The sequence below is a fragment of the Rhinatrema bivittatum genome, chromosome 2 (genome assembly GCF_901001135.1).
Source record: "Rhinatrema bivittatum chromosome 2, aRhiBiv1.1, whole genome shotgun sequence".
NCBI classification, from domain to species: Eukaryota; Metazoa; Chordata; class Amphibia; order Gymnophiona; family Rhinatrematidae; genus Rhinatrema; species Rhinatrema bivittatum.
In genome coordinates this window covers 734,912,768-734,927,095 of record NC_042616.1, presented here as the reverse complement: position 1 = coordinate 734,927,095, position 14,328 = coordinate 734,912,768, and the positions used below count along the sequence as shown (strand labels likewise).

Here is a 14,328-nt window from a genome sequence, read left to right as displayed (position 1 = left end):
AAATCATACATGTGACACTCGATGCAAAGACTGGGAAGCCCCCCTCTTGCTGCTGGACTGCTGCCTTCATCTCAATTTTGATCAGTTCCTAGTTAAGTTTTAGGTTGCTATGGGAGTAGGAATGTGTCTAAATTCCTTTAAATGTATTAGTGAATTCACTATATGTCTGGTAGTGGCCTACTGGGGTCTGGTCGAATTCTCAATAAAGTTTTTGTTGATGGGGTTTTTTTTTTGTGCAAGTGGCACCTGCCTATAAATTAAGGGATGAGCTTGGGGTGGGTGGGCGAGGGGTGGGAGGGTTGGGAAATACAAACAGTCTAACTTTAGTTAGTCAGCCTGAGTGACTCACAGCTCCCTTGATTAACAAATGTTGTTCCCTATTCAAACCTAATCATACTACCTCAACACCTTTCCAAGGTGAGTAACTGAGCTGAACTATTCAACTTTTTTACTTTGGTATATACTGCTCCTAGCTTATTTCTAGCTTCTGGCTACTTTTTTGTGGGGTTTTTTTTTTTTGTGTTTTTTTTTTTGTTTTTCAATACAATGCACTCAGTTATTTATTAAATAAAACACTTAGCTCTTTAAAAGTCTGGAGGACACTTTAATAGTCAGGCAGACTTTTAAAAAATAAACACACTACCTACTGCTACCTTATTGACTGACTAAATACAAACAGTCTAACTTGTTTATTTATTCACTGCCAACCTACTGCTACCTTATTGACTGACTAAAAATACAAACAGTCTAACTTGTGTATTCACTGCCTACCTACTGCTACCTTATTGACTGACTATTTAAAAATGCAAACAGTCTAACTTGTTTTATTCACTGACTGACTATTAAAGGCACAAACACACAAACACACTAAATAATATTCCCAAATAGTTAACTTTGCCCCAATACTTTTAAAAAAGTCAATGTCAATGTCCCAAGCAAAAACTTACTGATTCCTTTCAGCCACCAGCAAGGTGATCCTCTCCTCTCAGTGTTTTTAAATTCTGTTAGAGAACTTTCTCTCAGAGAAATTCTGTTCGAGAAATTCTCTCAGAGAACGGGTATGTTTTTTATATTATCCATAAAGCCCATCTTTCTTAAAATTTGAAAATCAGTCTTTCACATGGTACCTTCTTAAAGTTTTAACAAAATCCAGATAATTATATCAGTCTTGTTTTCCTAGGTCATTCACAGTTTTCTAATGTTTGTGAAAAGCCCACTAAGGTTGGTCTGGCTGGACCTATTTTCAAACCCACTTCAGCTCTTGATAATCCTTCCTCTCTACCTCACGGTCATTTGCAATACTTCTCCATAACTGAGGTTAGGATAACTGTTTTATAGCAACCTGGTAAAGATTTGGGTTGCTTCACCAGTTTTAATGGCCCTGCTCCACTTTAGCTGGTTCTCAAAATATTAAGTCTGGTGGTCAGGCAATCATTTCACTTCTCTCCCACAGCGGCCCTAGACACACTTCCTCTGATTTAAGTGCCTTACTGACTTTTATTTAGTCCACTTTACTATTTTTTACTCCCTTCTGGGATATCCAAACCAGACTGGGTTTAAATATTGATTGCCTTACTGGTTTATCTTCCTCAAGGGACCCTTCCACCATAAATACTGAAGAAAATTTTATTCAGTATTACTGCTCAGTATTTTTTTAGTTCAGTTAATCCATAAAATTAACTATAGCATCCCCTGTTGTCCTTTTACCATTAATATATTTTGCAAGCTTTTTGGGATTTATTTTGTTATCTTTAGCAATCTCTCTGTCATTGTTAATTTCAGCTTGCTGATTACCCTCTTTCACTCAGTGAAACCAGTCACTTCTATAATCATTTAGTTTCTTTTTGTCATTCTAGAAATGTTTTGATTCCATTTCATATTCTCTTTATCTTCCTCCCTAAAGTGGAAAGTTCCTTAGCCCACTTCCTATCCAAACCACTTTTCCTTGCTCTATGAGTCTATCAGACATTATATGTATCCCTATGGTACGCCCAGTTAGTAACTTGAGGTGAGGTTTAGGTATTAGTGTAGGGAGTTAGGGGCCACTTTGACATTCAACGTGAGACGTATGAACAGAACAGTGGTCTCCTGTGAAGATTTGATGGCCTTCGGAGTGAGGAAACGCACCCAAAGATTAGATTTGTGCAAGGTTCTCTAAACCTAGCTTGATGTTAAAGGCCATCAAATCTTCACAGGAGACCACTGTTCTGTTCGTACGTCTCACGTTGAATGTCAAAGTGGCCCCTAACTCCCTACACTAATACCTAAATCTCACCTCAAGTTACTAACTGGGCCTACCATAGGGATACAAATACCTATCTAGGGAGAGGATATTATGGCTAGTCAGTCTCTCTCTCTCTCATCCCCCAGTGGTTGAATGCAGGAAACACAATGGTTCTGGCATGTATTGCAAAGTCTGAAAAGGTTATCACAATTTGTGCTAACTTAGCTCTTTGCATAAGTAATTAGCTCTTTGCATAAGTACCGTATTTTTCGGACTATAAGGCGCACATAAAAACCTACGATTTTCTCAGAAATCGGAAGTGCGCCTTATAATCCGGTGCGCCTTATATATGAATTTTTCTGCTGCCACTCCTTTTATATTGTCTTTTTTTCTGTTTCTTTTCTCTCCATCTTCTTCCCTCAAACACACAGGTTCTCATTCTCACATGCATTTCTCTCTCTCACACACACACAGGCTCTCACTGTCACATGCTGTGTCTCATACAATCATTCATACACTCAGTCTCTCACTCCCACATGCTGTCTTGCTCAAGCACAGGCTCTCACTCACCTCTAGGCCTCCTCTTCGCGGGTCACCGCAGGATGGGCTCTGCAGTGGCCCTGCTACCGGTCCTCCTCTTCTTCTCGGGCCGCTGCGACTTGAGATTCGCAGCGGTCCGTAAATGCAAGTGCTGCTCCACGTCTGCACGCGCTGATGCTTCCCCTCCTTCCTGCCCACGCAGCTCCGGCAACGTTTACTTCCGGGGACGCACAGACAGGAAGGAGGATGAGCATCAGCGCGTTTAAACGCAATTTTTTTCTTGGCGGCCGCCCACCCCTCGCTACGCCACTGCTGCGCCTTATAATCCGGTGCGGCTTATATATGAACCTGGATGCCTTAGCAGGCGCTCATTGATAATGCGCCTTATAATCCGGTGCGCCTTATAGTCCGAAAAATACACTGTATATTAGCATAAACCACGCCCCTTTTACTATTGCATGCGATACTTATCGCATTTTGATAAATCCAGGCCTTAATTTTTTTGAAATCACAATATTAATACAACCAAGAATGAACAATAAAGGTAGTTTATTAAAGTGTGTTTCACTGCTGTTCAACACCATGATCTGGAGAGTTCTTGTGACAGACTGCATATGAAATCTGGAGTGCGCAACATGCACATTTGGATCATCAAGATAGACAAACAGGCCATGTCCAAGGGATTAGCATTTGTATTCCAGATTGCTTCCAATCTACTGTGCTCATAGGAGCCACCAGCAACTCACAAATTAAGTACTATTACAAAAATCAAGTGTGACGAAACAGGACCTCCAAATGATTAAACTTGCACTGCTTTAATTAGAATCATCTGAAATTCCCAGCAGCTACAGTATTGTAACATTTGCAGTTTTCTTACATTTCTTTAAACCTATTGGGGACCCTCATCTCTGCTCTGAACCACTGAATTTTGTGGTGAGACCCTGGATAAGGCTGCAGTGTCTGCACAATAAATATCATTTTAATGAATTGGACTGGGAGAGCAAAAATTCACAGTCTAGTGTGTTCTGCCCTATGAACATTTCTTTAAATATTTTTTCACAGATTCTGCAGGCAGCATTTCCCAATCCTGCTGCTTGGCAACATAAGTGGTTATACTGGGCTGACCAGAGATAAAGAGAGGCTCAGCAGTGCTCCAGAGTCGACCTGTTCATACAAGCCTTCAAAAAGAAAAAGGTATAGCTGAGGGGAAAAACTATTAAAAGGAAGGTAAATAGACAATTGCTTAGCAACTTGTGAAAATAATACCATGCTATGCCCCAGTATGGAATGCACTTTGCTAAAATCAATCTGCTTTCCATGAATAGGTAATGCAGAACAGAATGCCCTTTATCATGCATTTAGTAATAAATTGCCATAAAACCAGTCAGAGAAATGTGTCAAATAGACTTGAGTTTCTAAGGTTAACAAAAAGTTTTCTGCATTATAGACAGCAAGTTAACAGGAAAAGCTTTGAGGCTTTTTATCTCTAACAAACTTCTTCCTATTTATCCTTCCCTTACTCCTCCCCCCTACAAAACAGCAGGGAATCAGATTAGAATATTCAAATCAAGCAGCCTGCAAAGCAGAATACCAAGATCATAACCCCCCATCAGTAAATCTGAGAGACTAACATGCCCTGGCATACGAGTGAGGTTCATTCCTATCATGGTATGCGCAAAACTAACCCATCTGGAGACGCCACCTCCAAAAGGAACCTCAGTGTTCGAGCAAATGAAAATAAGGGCAGAAAAACCAGTGTTTGCTGCTACATAACCATCTCTTCTCATGAAATGCAGTCTAGTACTATAACCCTCACAAAAGGAGTAAAGGGTGTGCAGGAATAGTCTTTAGGACTGACCTTTCAGAGTATGAATTCAGGACAAAGGCTTGTTTCAGATAATTTAATAAAGGCTATAAATACAAATCATGGCTTGAAATAGCACTTGAGAGTCCCTCGTGACACCAGTGCTCCTTTTATTTCTATACTGGTTTCCATACGTTCAAACAACCTGCTGGGACATGTTATGTAAGTGTTCATTCTTTTATCTGGAATAAAGACAGGGAATGCAGTTTTATTTTTTTTTCCTAAATTTTAAATATAATTTTATAATTATGTGAGGTGGTAACCATTTGGGTTCAGAAATAAACTTGACAATCACTCTAGATGAAATATGAAATAATACCAGTAGAATTTCAACCTGTACTTCTCACCTCAACATACAGTATAAAATTATGGTGAAATTTAAACTTACCTGTTAATTTCCTTTCCTTTAGTCCTTCCAGACCAGTCCAGGCAAGTGGGTTATGCCCTCCTGCCAGCAGATGGAGACAGAGAAAAAAAAGCTCAAAGTTGACTTTACTCACCCTATAAAGGTTGGTGCTGCCTTCAGCTCTTTAGTATCCAATGTCAAAGCTAAGACAACCGAAAGTAATTGTTTGTTTTGGTTTCCAAATAACCACCACAACCACTATCTGACACAGTCAAAAAAAATTTACTTCATGATTACTAACCCAAGAATAAGAATCCTTACGCCAAGCTCACAATTAGGCTGGCTGCCTTCAGAGTAGGCAACAATGTACTTGCTGTTGGATTTCTGAACCTATCAGATTGTGAGCCCTTGATTGCCATGGTTCCCTTGGGTGGGTTCTGAACTGAGGAGATCTTATCTCTAACAATCAGATATAGCAAAAGGAAGTTTGTAGAAGGGGAGGGCCTATGAGCCCCCAGGAATATGGGATCCCCTTACAGGTTATTTTCCATTGCTCCTCCTAGAGCTGAAGGAGGTCCAGGGCTGGCTGTGAGAAATAAAAAAAGTTTTAAAGAAATACATTTTAGAAAAAAATACTATTAAAAAAAAAGTACATTCCATCGCTAATCTGTGCAGCAAAGTACAGCTCCTAAGACGACTAAGGAGAGTCAGAACTCTAATGATGAATGTCTATTGTGATCTGCATTGAACGCTTTTGGAAACTGAAGAATAAAAAAAACTCAGTCGATAAAAATAAACTAATGAGCTGGAAAAACTAAAAGCAAAAAAGTACCTGAAAGTTTTGCTGTCTGTATGCCAAATCCCCACTGAATTTTTTAGCCGTCAGAACCTCAGCACAATCCTCGTTCCTTATCTCCCCACAAAACCACTGCAAAAGAAAAGTAAGCCCAGAGTTAATGAAAAGCTCTCTCAGAGGCCACAACGGCGGCAGAGTGGTCAGGATAGAAATCCCTTCAAAAGTAGGCATGTACATGAAAAAAAAAAAATGGCAGCGCACACAATCGCAGATGTGACTGTGTGTGTGTTTGTGTGTGTGTGGGGGGGTACATTTAGTGGGATCAGTTTCAATGTGAAAAGGTTTGCATTGAAAATTGGTACAACATTTACATGTATCTGCTGGCAACATTTATTTAGACTGTTACCCTTGCATGGACTGAACTACCAAGTACATCATAAAAATACTGGGATGGACTCTCTACCTGGGTAACATCAAGCTAGGTTGAGAAAAAACTGTACAAATCTCATCTTTGGGTGAGTTTCCTCATGCCGCAGAACATCAAATCTTCACAAGAGAGCACAGTTCTGTTCGGTCGTCTCACTATGCATCTCAAAGTGGCCCCTAACCCCTACACTACTACCTAAACCTCACCTCGAGTTACTAGGTGGGCCTCCTATAGTAGCATAAATAGCTGCTTACTATGGTGCCACCCCCAGAGGCTTGCTCTCTCTCCATCCCCCCCCAACCAAAAAATGCCAAAAACAGAATATGTGAAAAAAAAATCACAAATTGCATTATGGGCATAATGCACAACATCGCACAGCTTTATGCAATTGAAACAGGTGCACTTATTTTCGGTGTTAAAACTGTGCATTATGGTTTCACGAAGCCAGCCTACTTTTTCAGAAATCCCACCCTGGACTCCTCCCCGATCCCTCCCCTTTAAAAAATTTGCATCACACCATGCGTTATGGTGCTTATTGCATGCGTTAAGGCATTTTTCGAATGCGACAATGCATTAATTCATGCAAAAACACCATAACGCAATTTGATAAATGACCCTATAAGTTTGTACTTGAGGCAATGGAGGGTAAAGTGACTTGTCCAAGGTCACAAGGAGCGACAGTGGGACTTGAACCCTGGTCTCCTGATTCGTAGCCCACTGCTACTCCTCCACATTATTTATTTATTTAATTTAACATGTTTTGTATACTGTCATTTGGTTTTGCCATCACAACGGTTTACAGGACGTGTCAAGGAACCCTGCAGGTACTTTTAGCTGGATACAGGGTGGGTCATTTTTCACACAAACATTTTACCTGGATAAGTGGCTTTGAAAATCGTCCTCATTATCTAAAATGCAACCATGAAACTTTTTTTTTTTTTTTTTTTTTAAACAATCATGGAAAATAAGAACAAAGAAAAGTGAATGCATTGACTCCTCTAAAGCAAATGTTTAATTTGGGGCACAAAATATTTGTAGCTGAGAATGCCCTTGTCAAGATTCCACGCCAATCGGTGGACTTGACAGCAGAAAATCATAAGCTGGCAAGGGTGCCCCGCCATGGCTTTTACTGTACTGCTGGTTACAGAAGGGCCTGCGACAGAGATATGATCAGCTGCAGCTTTAAGTGGCTTTAAAGTAGCAAAGAGGGAACAATGAGTTGCTCTGTTTGTTGATGACAAGAGAGAAAAACCTTTGAAACCACTATTAGAAATGTGGGAAAAATATGGCACCATATTTTTCCCACATCTGCCAAGGGGAGGAAGATCAAGCCTGTCTTCCTCCCCTTGGCAGAATCAGTTAAAAAGATTTTCCCATAGCATAGTCTTAAATGGAAAACTCAGACCTTTAAAATACCTAGGTATTCAGGTACATTTACTGTTAAAAATCTGTCTAAACCAGGGGTTCCCAACCCCTTTTTCAACCTTCAAAACTGTTGCGGACCCTCACATGTTCTGCTTTAATATAATTTATTGAATTTTAACAATCAACATACAAGCAATGCTACCCAAACAGCTGCGAGTGGATAAAGCTTACATTTTACAAACTTTTTCTCACTCCAAAGCCCACTCTATCCCATGTTCCTCCCCTGGTGATACCAAATTATCCTTACTCCTAACATTAAAGAAACCGTCACTGAAGGAGACCCTAAAATGGGCACTGAGGGGCCACGTCGTTACTTCATTCAAACTCTCAAACCCAGCTAACCATTGAAAGGGTAGCATATTGATCTACAGCCACATAGTTTTGTACCGTTCACTGACCCCTCTACATACCTAACAGCCTTTAATTTTCTCTCTTAAATCTTCCGGTAAAGCAGTCACAAAATTAATTACTCCTAACATCGTAGTGCAACCCTTTACCCTTGGAACAGTCTGTTTCCAGTGACTTTTTTCCCAACAAATATAATTCAATCATCGCTGCCCTCCTCCATGCTGTAAAATCTGGGCTCTCTTGCAGCAATCATTTAGCCAGAATACATTTCAATGCCTGTACGCATCCTTTTGCCAGAAATATTTTGTTTGCCCGTTTCAGGGCTCTGCTGCTCATTCATAGGGCCCAAAATGCAAAAGGATGATGTCCAGGGAAATGTATCGGCGAACATTGTTGTGAAAAGTACTAAAAGATGTTCCCAGAAGACTTGAATTTTAGTGCATTCCCAGAGGCAATGCAGTAATGTTGCCCTTTTACTGAAATTTACATGCATCGGTAGTTGTGATCTTGGTGTTATAAGCTTTACCAGGCCAAAAACTTATTCTGTGCAACATTTTAAAATGTTTCCATTTCTACCTATGGGGAGTATCAAGCATAAATGTCATCTTCAACTAGATTGAGCTAAAAATCCAACGACAACACTTCAGCAAGTTGTTGTGAAGAAAACCCCTTTAATTTTTACATGCAGTTAAATGCTATCCCAAAAACTGAATTACATAATAAAAATAATATGCACTCCAGAATCATTTGCATTGTACAAAACTTAATATTACATAAGGGATGGTTTGTAAGAAACTGTGTTCTCTAGGGGGTGGATCAAGGCAATCTGCTGCCTGAGGCGAGGGATGAGATTGCGCCCCCCCCCCCCCCCTCACATACACACACAGACTGTCGCATACACACACATTCATACTCTAATACACACCCACAACCTCTCTCAATCACTGACACACACTCAGGCTCTAAGACCCTCTCTCTCCCCCCACACAAGCTCTCACTCACACGGATTCTCTCGTACACACATACACACTCTCACTCTCACTGGCTCCCTCATATACACACACACACACACACACACACACACACACACACCCAGGCAAGCTCCCATTCATTCTCACACTGGTCTCCCCCAACACTCCAGGCATGCACACATTCATTCTCACACACACAGATCCCAGGCACGCACCAATTCATTCTCACACACACACACAAGCAGTTACACATACACATTCACACACAGGTTCTCATCCCCCCCCCCCCCACCAACACGCACACAAACACATATAGGCTTCACCCCCTCCAACACACACTCAAACAGTCACCCACACATGCCCATAGAGCCTAGACCTTTTTTTTTTCAGCCACCGCGTCCTTCTCCTCTCTTAGGTTGTGACTGTCATCTCCTGCTGCCGCGAGACTGATCAGAGACGGTACCCACCTGTCCATGCGCCCTGATCGCATCTCCCCTCTCTCCCTTTCCCTGGCACTCTGCTTTACCTGCATGTCATCTCCTGCTGCCTCAGGCCAGTCTCGCGGCAGCAGATGACGACAGTCGGGAGGATCGCGATTCCTGCTGCCTGGCATTGCTACTGAGCTAATCGGGCAGGGGTTTGATTTATCCCTCCCAAACTGATGTTTGACTTTGGAGGCAGGGTGAGGCAGCAGCTGCAGTAGAGGTGTTTTGGAGGGGTAATTTTTGCCGCTCCAAAATTCTGCCACCTGAGGCTGTCGCCTCACCCTGCCTCATCATAGAACCGCCCCTGGTGCTCTCTCCTGCCCTCCCCTAATGGTCCCTTCATAATCACTATTGCCAAGCTCCACCACAGTCCCTTCCCTCCTCCTCTGCTTTCCTCCACCTACAGACTCTTCCTGAGTGCTTTCTCTCTTGGTCGTTCCTCCCTGCAGCTCCTTCTCTGGTTCTGTCCCTCCTGCCTTCCTCTTGTGACTCCCTTCCTGACTGCTCACCCTCCTGCCTTCTCCCTTCCCTGCTGCCCTGCTTTCTTCACCCATGGCACCTTCCCTTTGTCCTCCCCTCCTATGGCCTCTTCCCTGGTTCTCTTCCTGAGTGCTTTCCCTCTTGTGCACTTCCTCCCTCCTACCCTTCATCCATGGCCCCTTCCTGAGTGCCTTGCCTCCTGTCCTCATCTCCTTGTGGCCTCTTCCCTGCTCCTCTCCCCTCCTTCCTTCTCCTTATGGCCTCATCCCTTCTTTTATTTATTAATTTGGATTTCTTATTGAACTTTGTGAATAAGAAACTCACCCAAAGTGAAGTGGTGACAGTGGTGAAGGAGACTTAGCAGTTCAGGTATCTAAAGGTACCTGAATGTAATCTGTTTTGAAATGCCTGTAAAAGTGGAATAGAAATCAAATGAATAATTAAATAAAAGATCTAGCCTGAAGGAGACTTCAGTAAGGACGAAACGTGATATCCATCAATGACAGGACTAAACTTGAAATAAGCCAATAACAGCACTAAGAATACAATCCATCTCAGAAAAATCAACACAGGACTAATTAGATAAGAACAGAAACATGCAATAGGCTGTAGCAGCTTGTTCAAGGTACTCCTATAAATACAAACATCTCAGTAAAGGACAGGTTGCAGCAGCACCCTACAAGGTGCCAAGCAGTTTATATCACTCCCTCTTTCCTTTCCAAGTACTCCCTTTCCTATGTTCTCCCTCTTGCAGTCTCCTCCACATCTTTCCAAGTGCTGATCCCGCTATGGCCCCTTTCCTCCTGCCCTCCGACCCCTACCATGGCCATACTGTTCCCTCAGTGCAGCCCTTTTCCCTCACTATCAAGTCAGCAGGAGAGCCAGAGCCCATGGAGCAGTGGCCAGAAATGCTCCTCAGGGTCATCGCCCTGCTTGCTGCTGCCTCTGGTCGTGTGGAGGAGCAGCTGGTCAAGTTGAGAGTGGCAGGGTGCTCCCCCCCCTCCTCTCAGCACAGATTCAGATTCCTCATGGTGGCAATCAGCTGCACTCTTCTTCGCCTTCTCTTGAGTCTGATCTGCTTTTCCTCAGCATGGGATCAAGCAGTGGGATTATGCAGCAGCAGCCTTGGAACTGAGCTCCTCAGATGTTGCACTTTGGTTGCTTCCCTTCTGGTGGACCTCCTGCGATAGTCTCACGGACTCCTAGTGGTCCACACGGATCCCAGGTTGGGAACTACTTGTCTAAACTAGCCTAACACAATTTTGGGAAGGCCTTCCCAAAGTGGGGGTCAGGACCCCAAATGGAAACACAAAATCTTCAGCGGGGTTCACAAGTGCCTCAAATGGCAGCACACTCTAGGCTCCAGCACCAGCATTAACAGTAGAAATCAGCATGGGACCCATGAGCCATCATGCATTCACCGGTCCTGTGGCCCTGCTCTTGCATAAATTTGCGTACATTTCTGTGGTAATGGAAGGCCCTGCACAAGGAGGGATGAGGGCTGCTGTGGGTTTCATGAGCTTGCACTAGCCCACAGGCCCCATGCTAACTTTCATTAGTAATGCTGTTGCTGCTGCTTGCAGATCACCATTGGGCTTGGGATCAGTCATGAGCAAAGGGGAGGGTTGAGTATGCATGGGTCAGTGAAGACTGCCAATGCTTCTCTTTTCTCACCCACCACTAAACCTACCCAAGAAAAAAATATTGTCCATCCCATCAACCTGCTCTCTCTTCCCACCAGCTGTTACTCAAGTTTGTCTCAGAGCCCAAAGGAAAATGTTCTGTTGACCCTGGCCCAGGAGATATCTGGAGGATGGACTACTTGAAGGGAGAGATGACACACAGGAGGAGTTTGAGGGTTGGATAAGATGCAGCAGGATTGGCTGTGGAGGGGGAATGATAGAAAATCAACTGGGGGATGTAAGAAGAGGTTGGGGTGAGAGGGGAGGAAGTGAGAGAAGGAATGACAAGATCAGTTAGGGGTTATAAGAAGGGCTTGGGGTGAGAGAAGATCATCTGGGAGAATGTGAAAAGGGTTGGAGGGTATGGGTTGGGAGTGAAGGTTAAGAGAGGAGGCCCACTGGAGGGGGATCAACCGAAGTGCAGGGGAAGTTGAGGAGGAATGATTGTTTGGAGGGGGACACCCCTGCTAATTTGGTCGTTCTCTGTGAATTTTCAAGTGATAAAATGGGGTCACATTTGTGTACTGGCTGAATATGGGGGGGGGGGGGGGAGAAGAGACATCCAATATCCCTGGGTAAAATGCTGATTTATGTTCTCTGTAAATGTCTTGTTCGTTTCAGTTATTGAGAAGAATGTAAGTGCTGTACACTTATTTTTGTTATGGTTAGTTATTAGTTATGTATGTTTTGGCTACTTTTGAAAATCTAAATAAAATAATGTCTTTTTTAGAGAAAGTCAAAGATTACTGCAAGTGCAGCCTTTGTCATAAATCACCTGATGTTCCTGCTGTACTGTTGAACTTGTAGTTAGTTGTATTATTCATGCTTTTCTGCATAGCTGCATTGAATTGCTCCTCAGAAACAGAGAAATGACCGTCTCACCCTCTGTGGTGGCTTCCTACTGCGGATGGCCAGCTGAACTTGTGCTGGTTTCTGCCCGTTGTGCATCAGCGGCTCAGCACAGGAAAATGGCTGTCCTGCAGCATCTGTGCAGCACAGTCCAAGAAAGAATTGTCACCAGAATATATTAGGTTTCTTTAATCCTGGGATCCTAAGATTATTTAAAAAAAAAAAAAAAATTCAAAAAAATCAATACTGAAATTCTGGGACTAAAATTCATGCCTGGGATTAGATACTCTATAAACAGCCCCCCAAATCATATTGGCCAAGCTCATTTTTCTCAGCAGGCAAAACTCCTCTATAAGAGAATAGGGCTTGGATAAGTTCCTTATCTTTTAAATGCATTCCTGATGCATTCAATGCTATTCCCAGTTACCTTCTACAGCTGATTGCAAAGAGCAACGGGTTACTCCGTTTTCCCTTTTAGAAGTGATAATTTATTTTTATATCTTTATTTCATAATATTCAGTAGGCCGTATTCACCCCAGTTCATTCTCATCAGGTGCCCTCTTTGATAGGAAAGGTGGCAGCTATGTTGTGTTCTGTCTGTGCTCAGCTTTCCTTTCTTTCATCCAGATTTCCAGACCTTGACTATTTAACATCACCCCACATCTTCTATTGCTCTGTCATGCCCTCCAATTCAGGACCTTGTACTATGTATGGCAAAAAAGCTATTTGCAGAGTCAGGTGAATAAAAATATTGCATGCCCTATCACTGAAAAAGATAGAAGAAAGGTCATGTACATTACATTACATCTTAGATTTGTAGATTGCTTTTTTTTTTTTAATATCCACACAGTAAATAATTCCATATTCCGACCCCCTACTCAGACATCAAAGAAGTCAAATAAACCCTATTTATATGAATGTTTAGAGCTGCCTCCACTCTGTAATGCATAACGCATTTCCAGCTTCTTTACAATTTGGATGAGCTTCATCCCTTTTGGGCCAAGCAAAGTTGCTTTCCTCACATCAGCAGCATCAGGAATACAGCAAGGGAAGTACTTTGAGTATGCTAAATGTAGGCAGAAGCTAAAAACACTTGCCCAAACTCCATTATAGCATACTATGTATGTATATTATATTACTATGTATGTATGTATATTATATTACTATGTATGTATATTATGTCCATTATAGCATACTATGTAAATATTAACTGTAAATGCATTTTTACTATGTAAATATTCCTGTCCCTCTCTCTTTTCCTCCTATCCCAGTTGTTAACTTCCCCGTTCATTGTAACTATTATTTTCCGCACCAGTTCAATACCTCTAGTTCTATGTTCAATGCACAACTTGTTAAATGTAAACCGACTTGATGCAACCTCTGGTCGTGAAAGCCGGTATAGAAAATAATAAAATAAATAAATAAATAAATAAATTCATTGGCCTGCCTGATTTAAACATGCTCTGAATCACTTCCTCACACCATGAGAAACAATGGGAGAAACGGTATCATGAAATAAACTCAAGAGGAAACCCGTATGCTCCCTTCAGAAAATGAATTCCTGTGCTGTAGAAGTTACTCTGCATGATGGACCACAGTAACAGAACTAGAGCACCAAACCAAAGCACCTTCCATTCATCCACTCTAACTTATCTGAAATGACTCAAGAGCTGTCCTGTCCACATAAAGGCTGCTCAAATGAAAAAGGATGCCTGGATCCCCCGACAACTCACGCAAGCATTATACAGGAGGGTGTCAAGAGCTCCCCTTCAGAAGGACATCACTGGGACCACATGAAAGGAGGGCACATGCATATGCTCCTCAGCAGCTGTACGAGACTATAGCTGATATAACTACACCCATGTAAGCTGAAATACTGCTCAGCAGTTGT

At 42.3% G+C, this 14,328-nt stretch overlaps 1 protein-coding gene across 14 annotated transcripts in view; it reads right to left on the bottom strand.

The window, feature by feature from the left end:
* LOC115085632 (uncharacterized protein C8orf76 homolog) overlaps window positions 1–14,328 on the bottom strand; it is a 112,095-nt gene that overhangs the window by 78,595 nt on the left and 19,172 nt on the right. For 5 of the 14 annotated variants that reach the window (XR_003854916.1, XR_003854915.1, XR_003854914.1 and 2 more), the window contains exon 2: window positions 5,807–5,902. Coding sequence is in view for 5 of the 14 variants with exons in the window: in XM_029591888.1 (XP_029447748.1) it covers window positions 5,807–5,902 (96 nt within the window). In the remaining 9 variants the exon portion in view is untranslated. Of the gene's footprint in view, window positions 1–965; window positions 1,002–4,574; window positions 4,811–5,806; window positions 5,903–10,230; window positions 10,315–12,363; window positions 12,640–14,328 lie in introns of those variants that run through there. The other 9 variants (XM_029591891.1, XM_029591890.1, XR_003854922.1 and 6 more) reach the window with 8 other exon arrangements.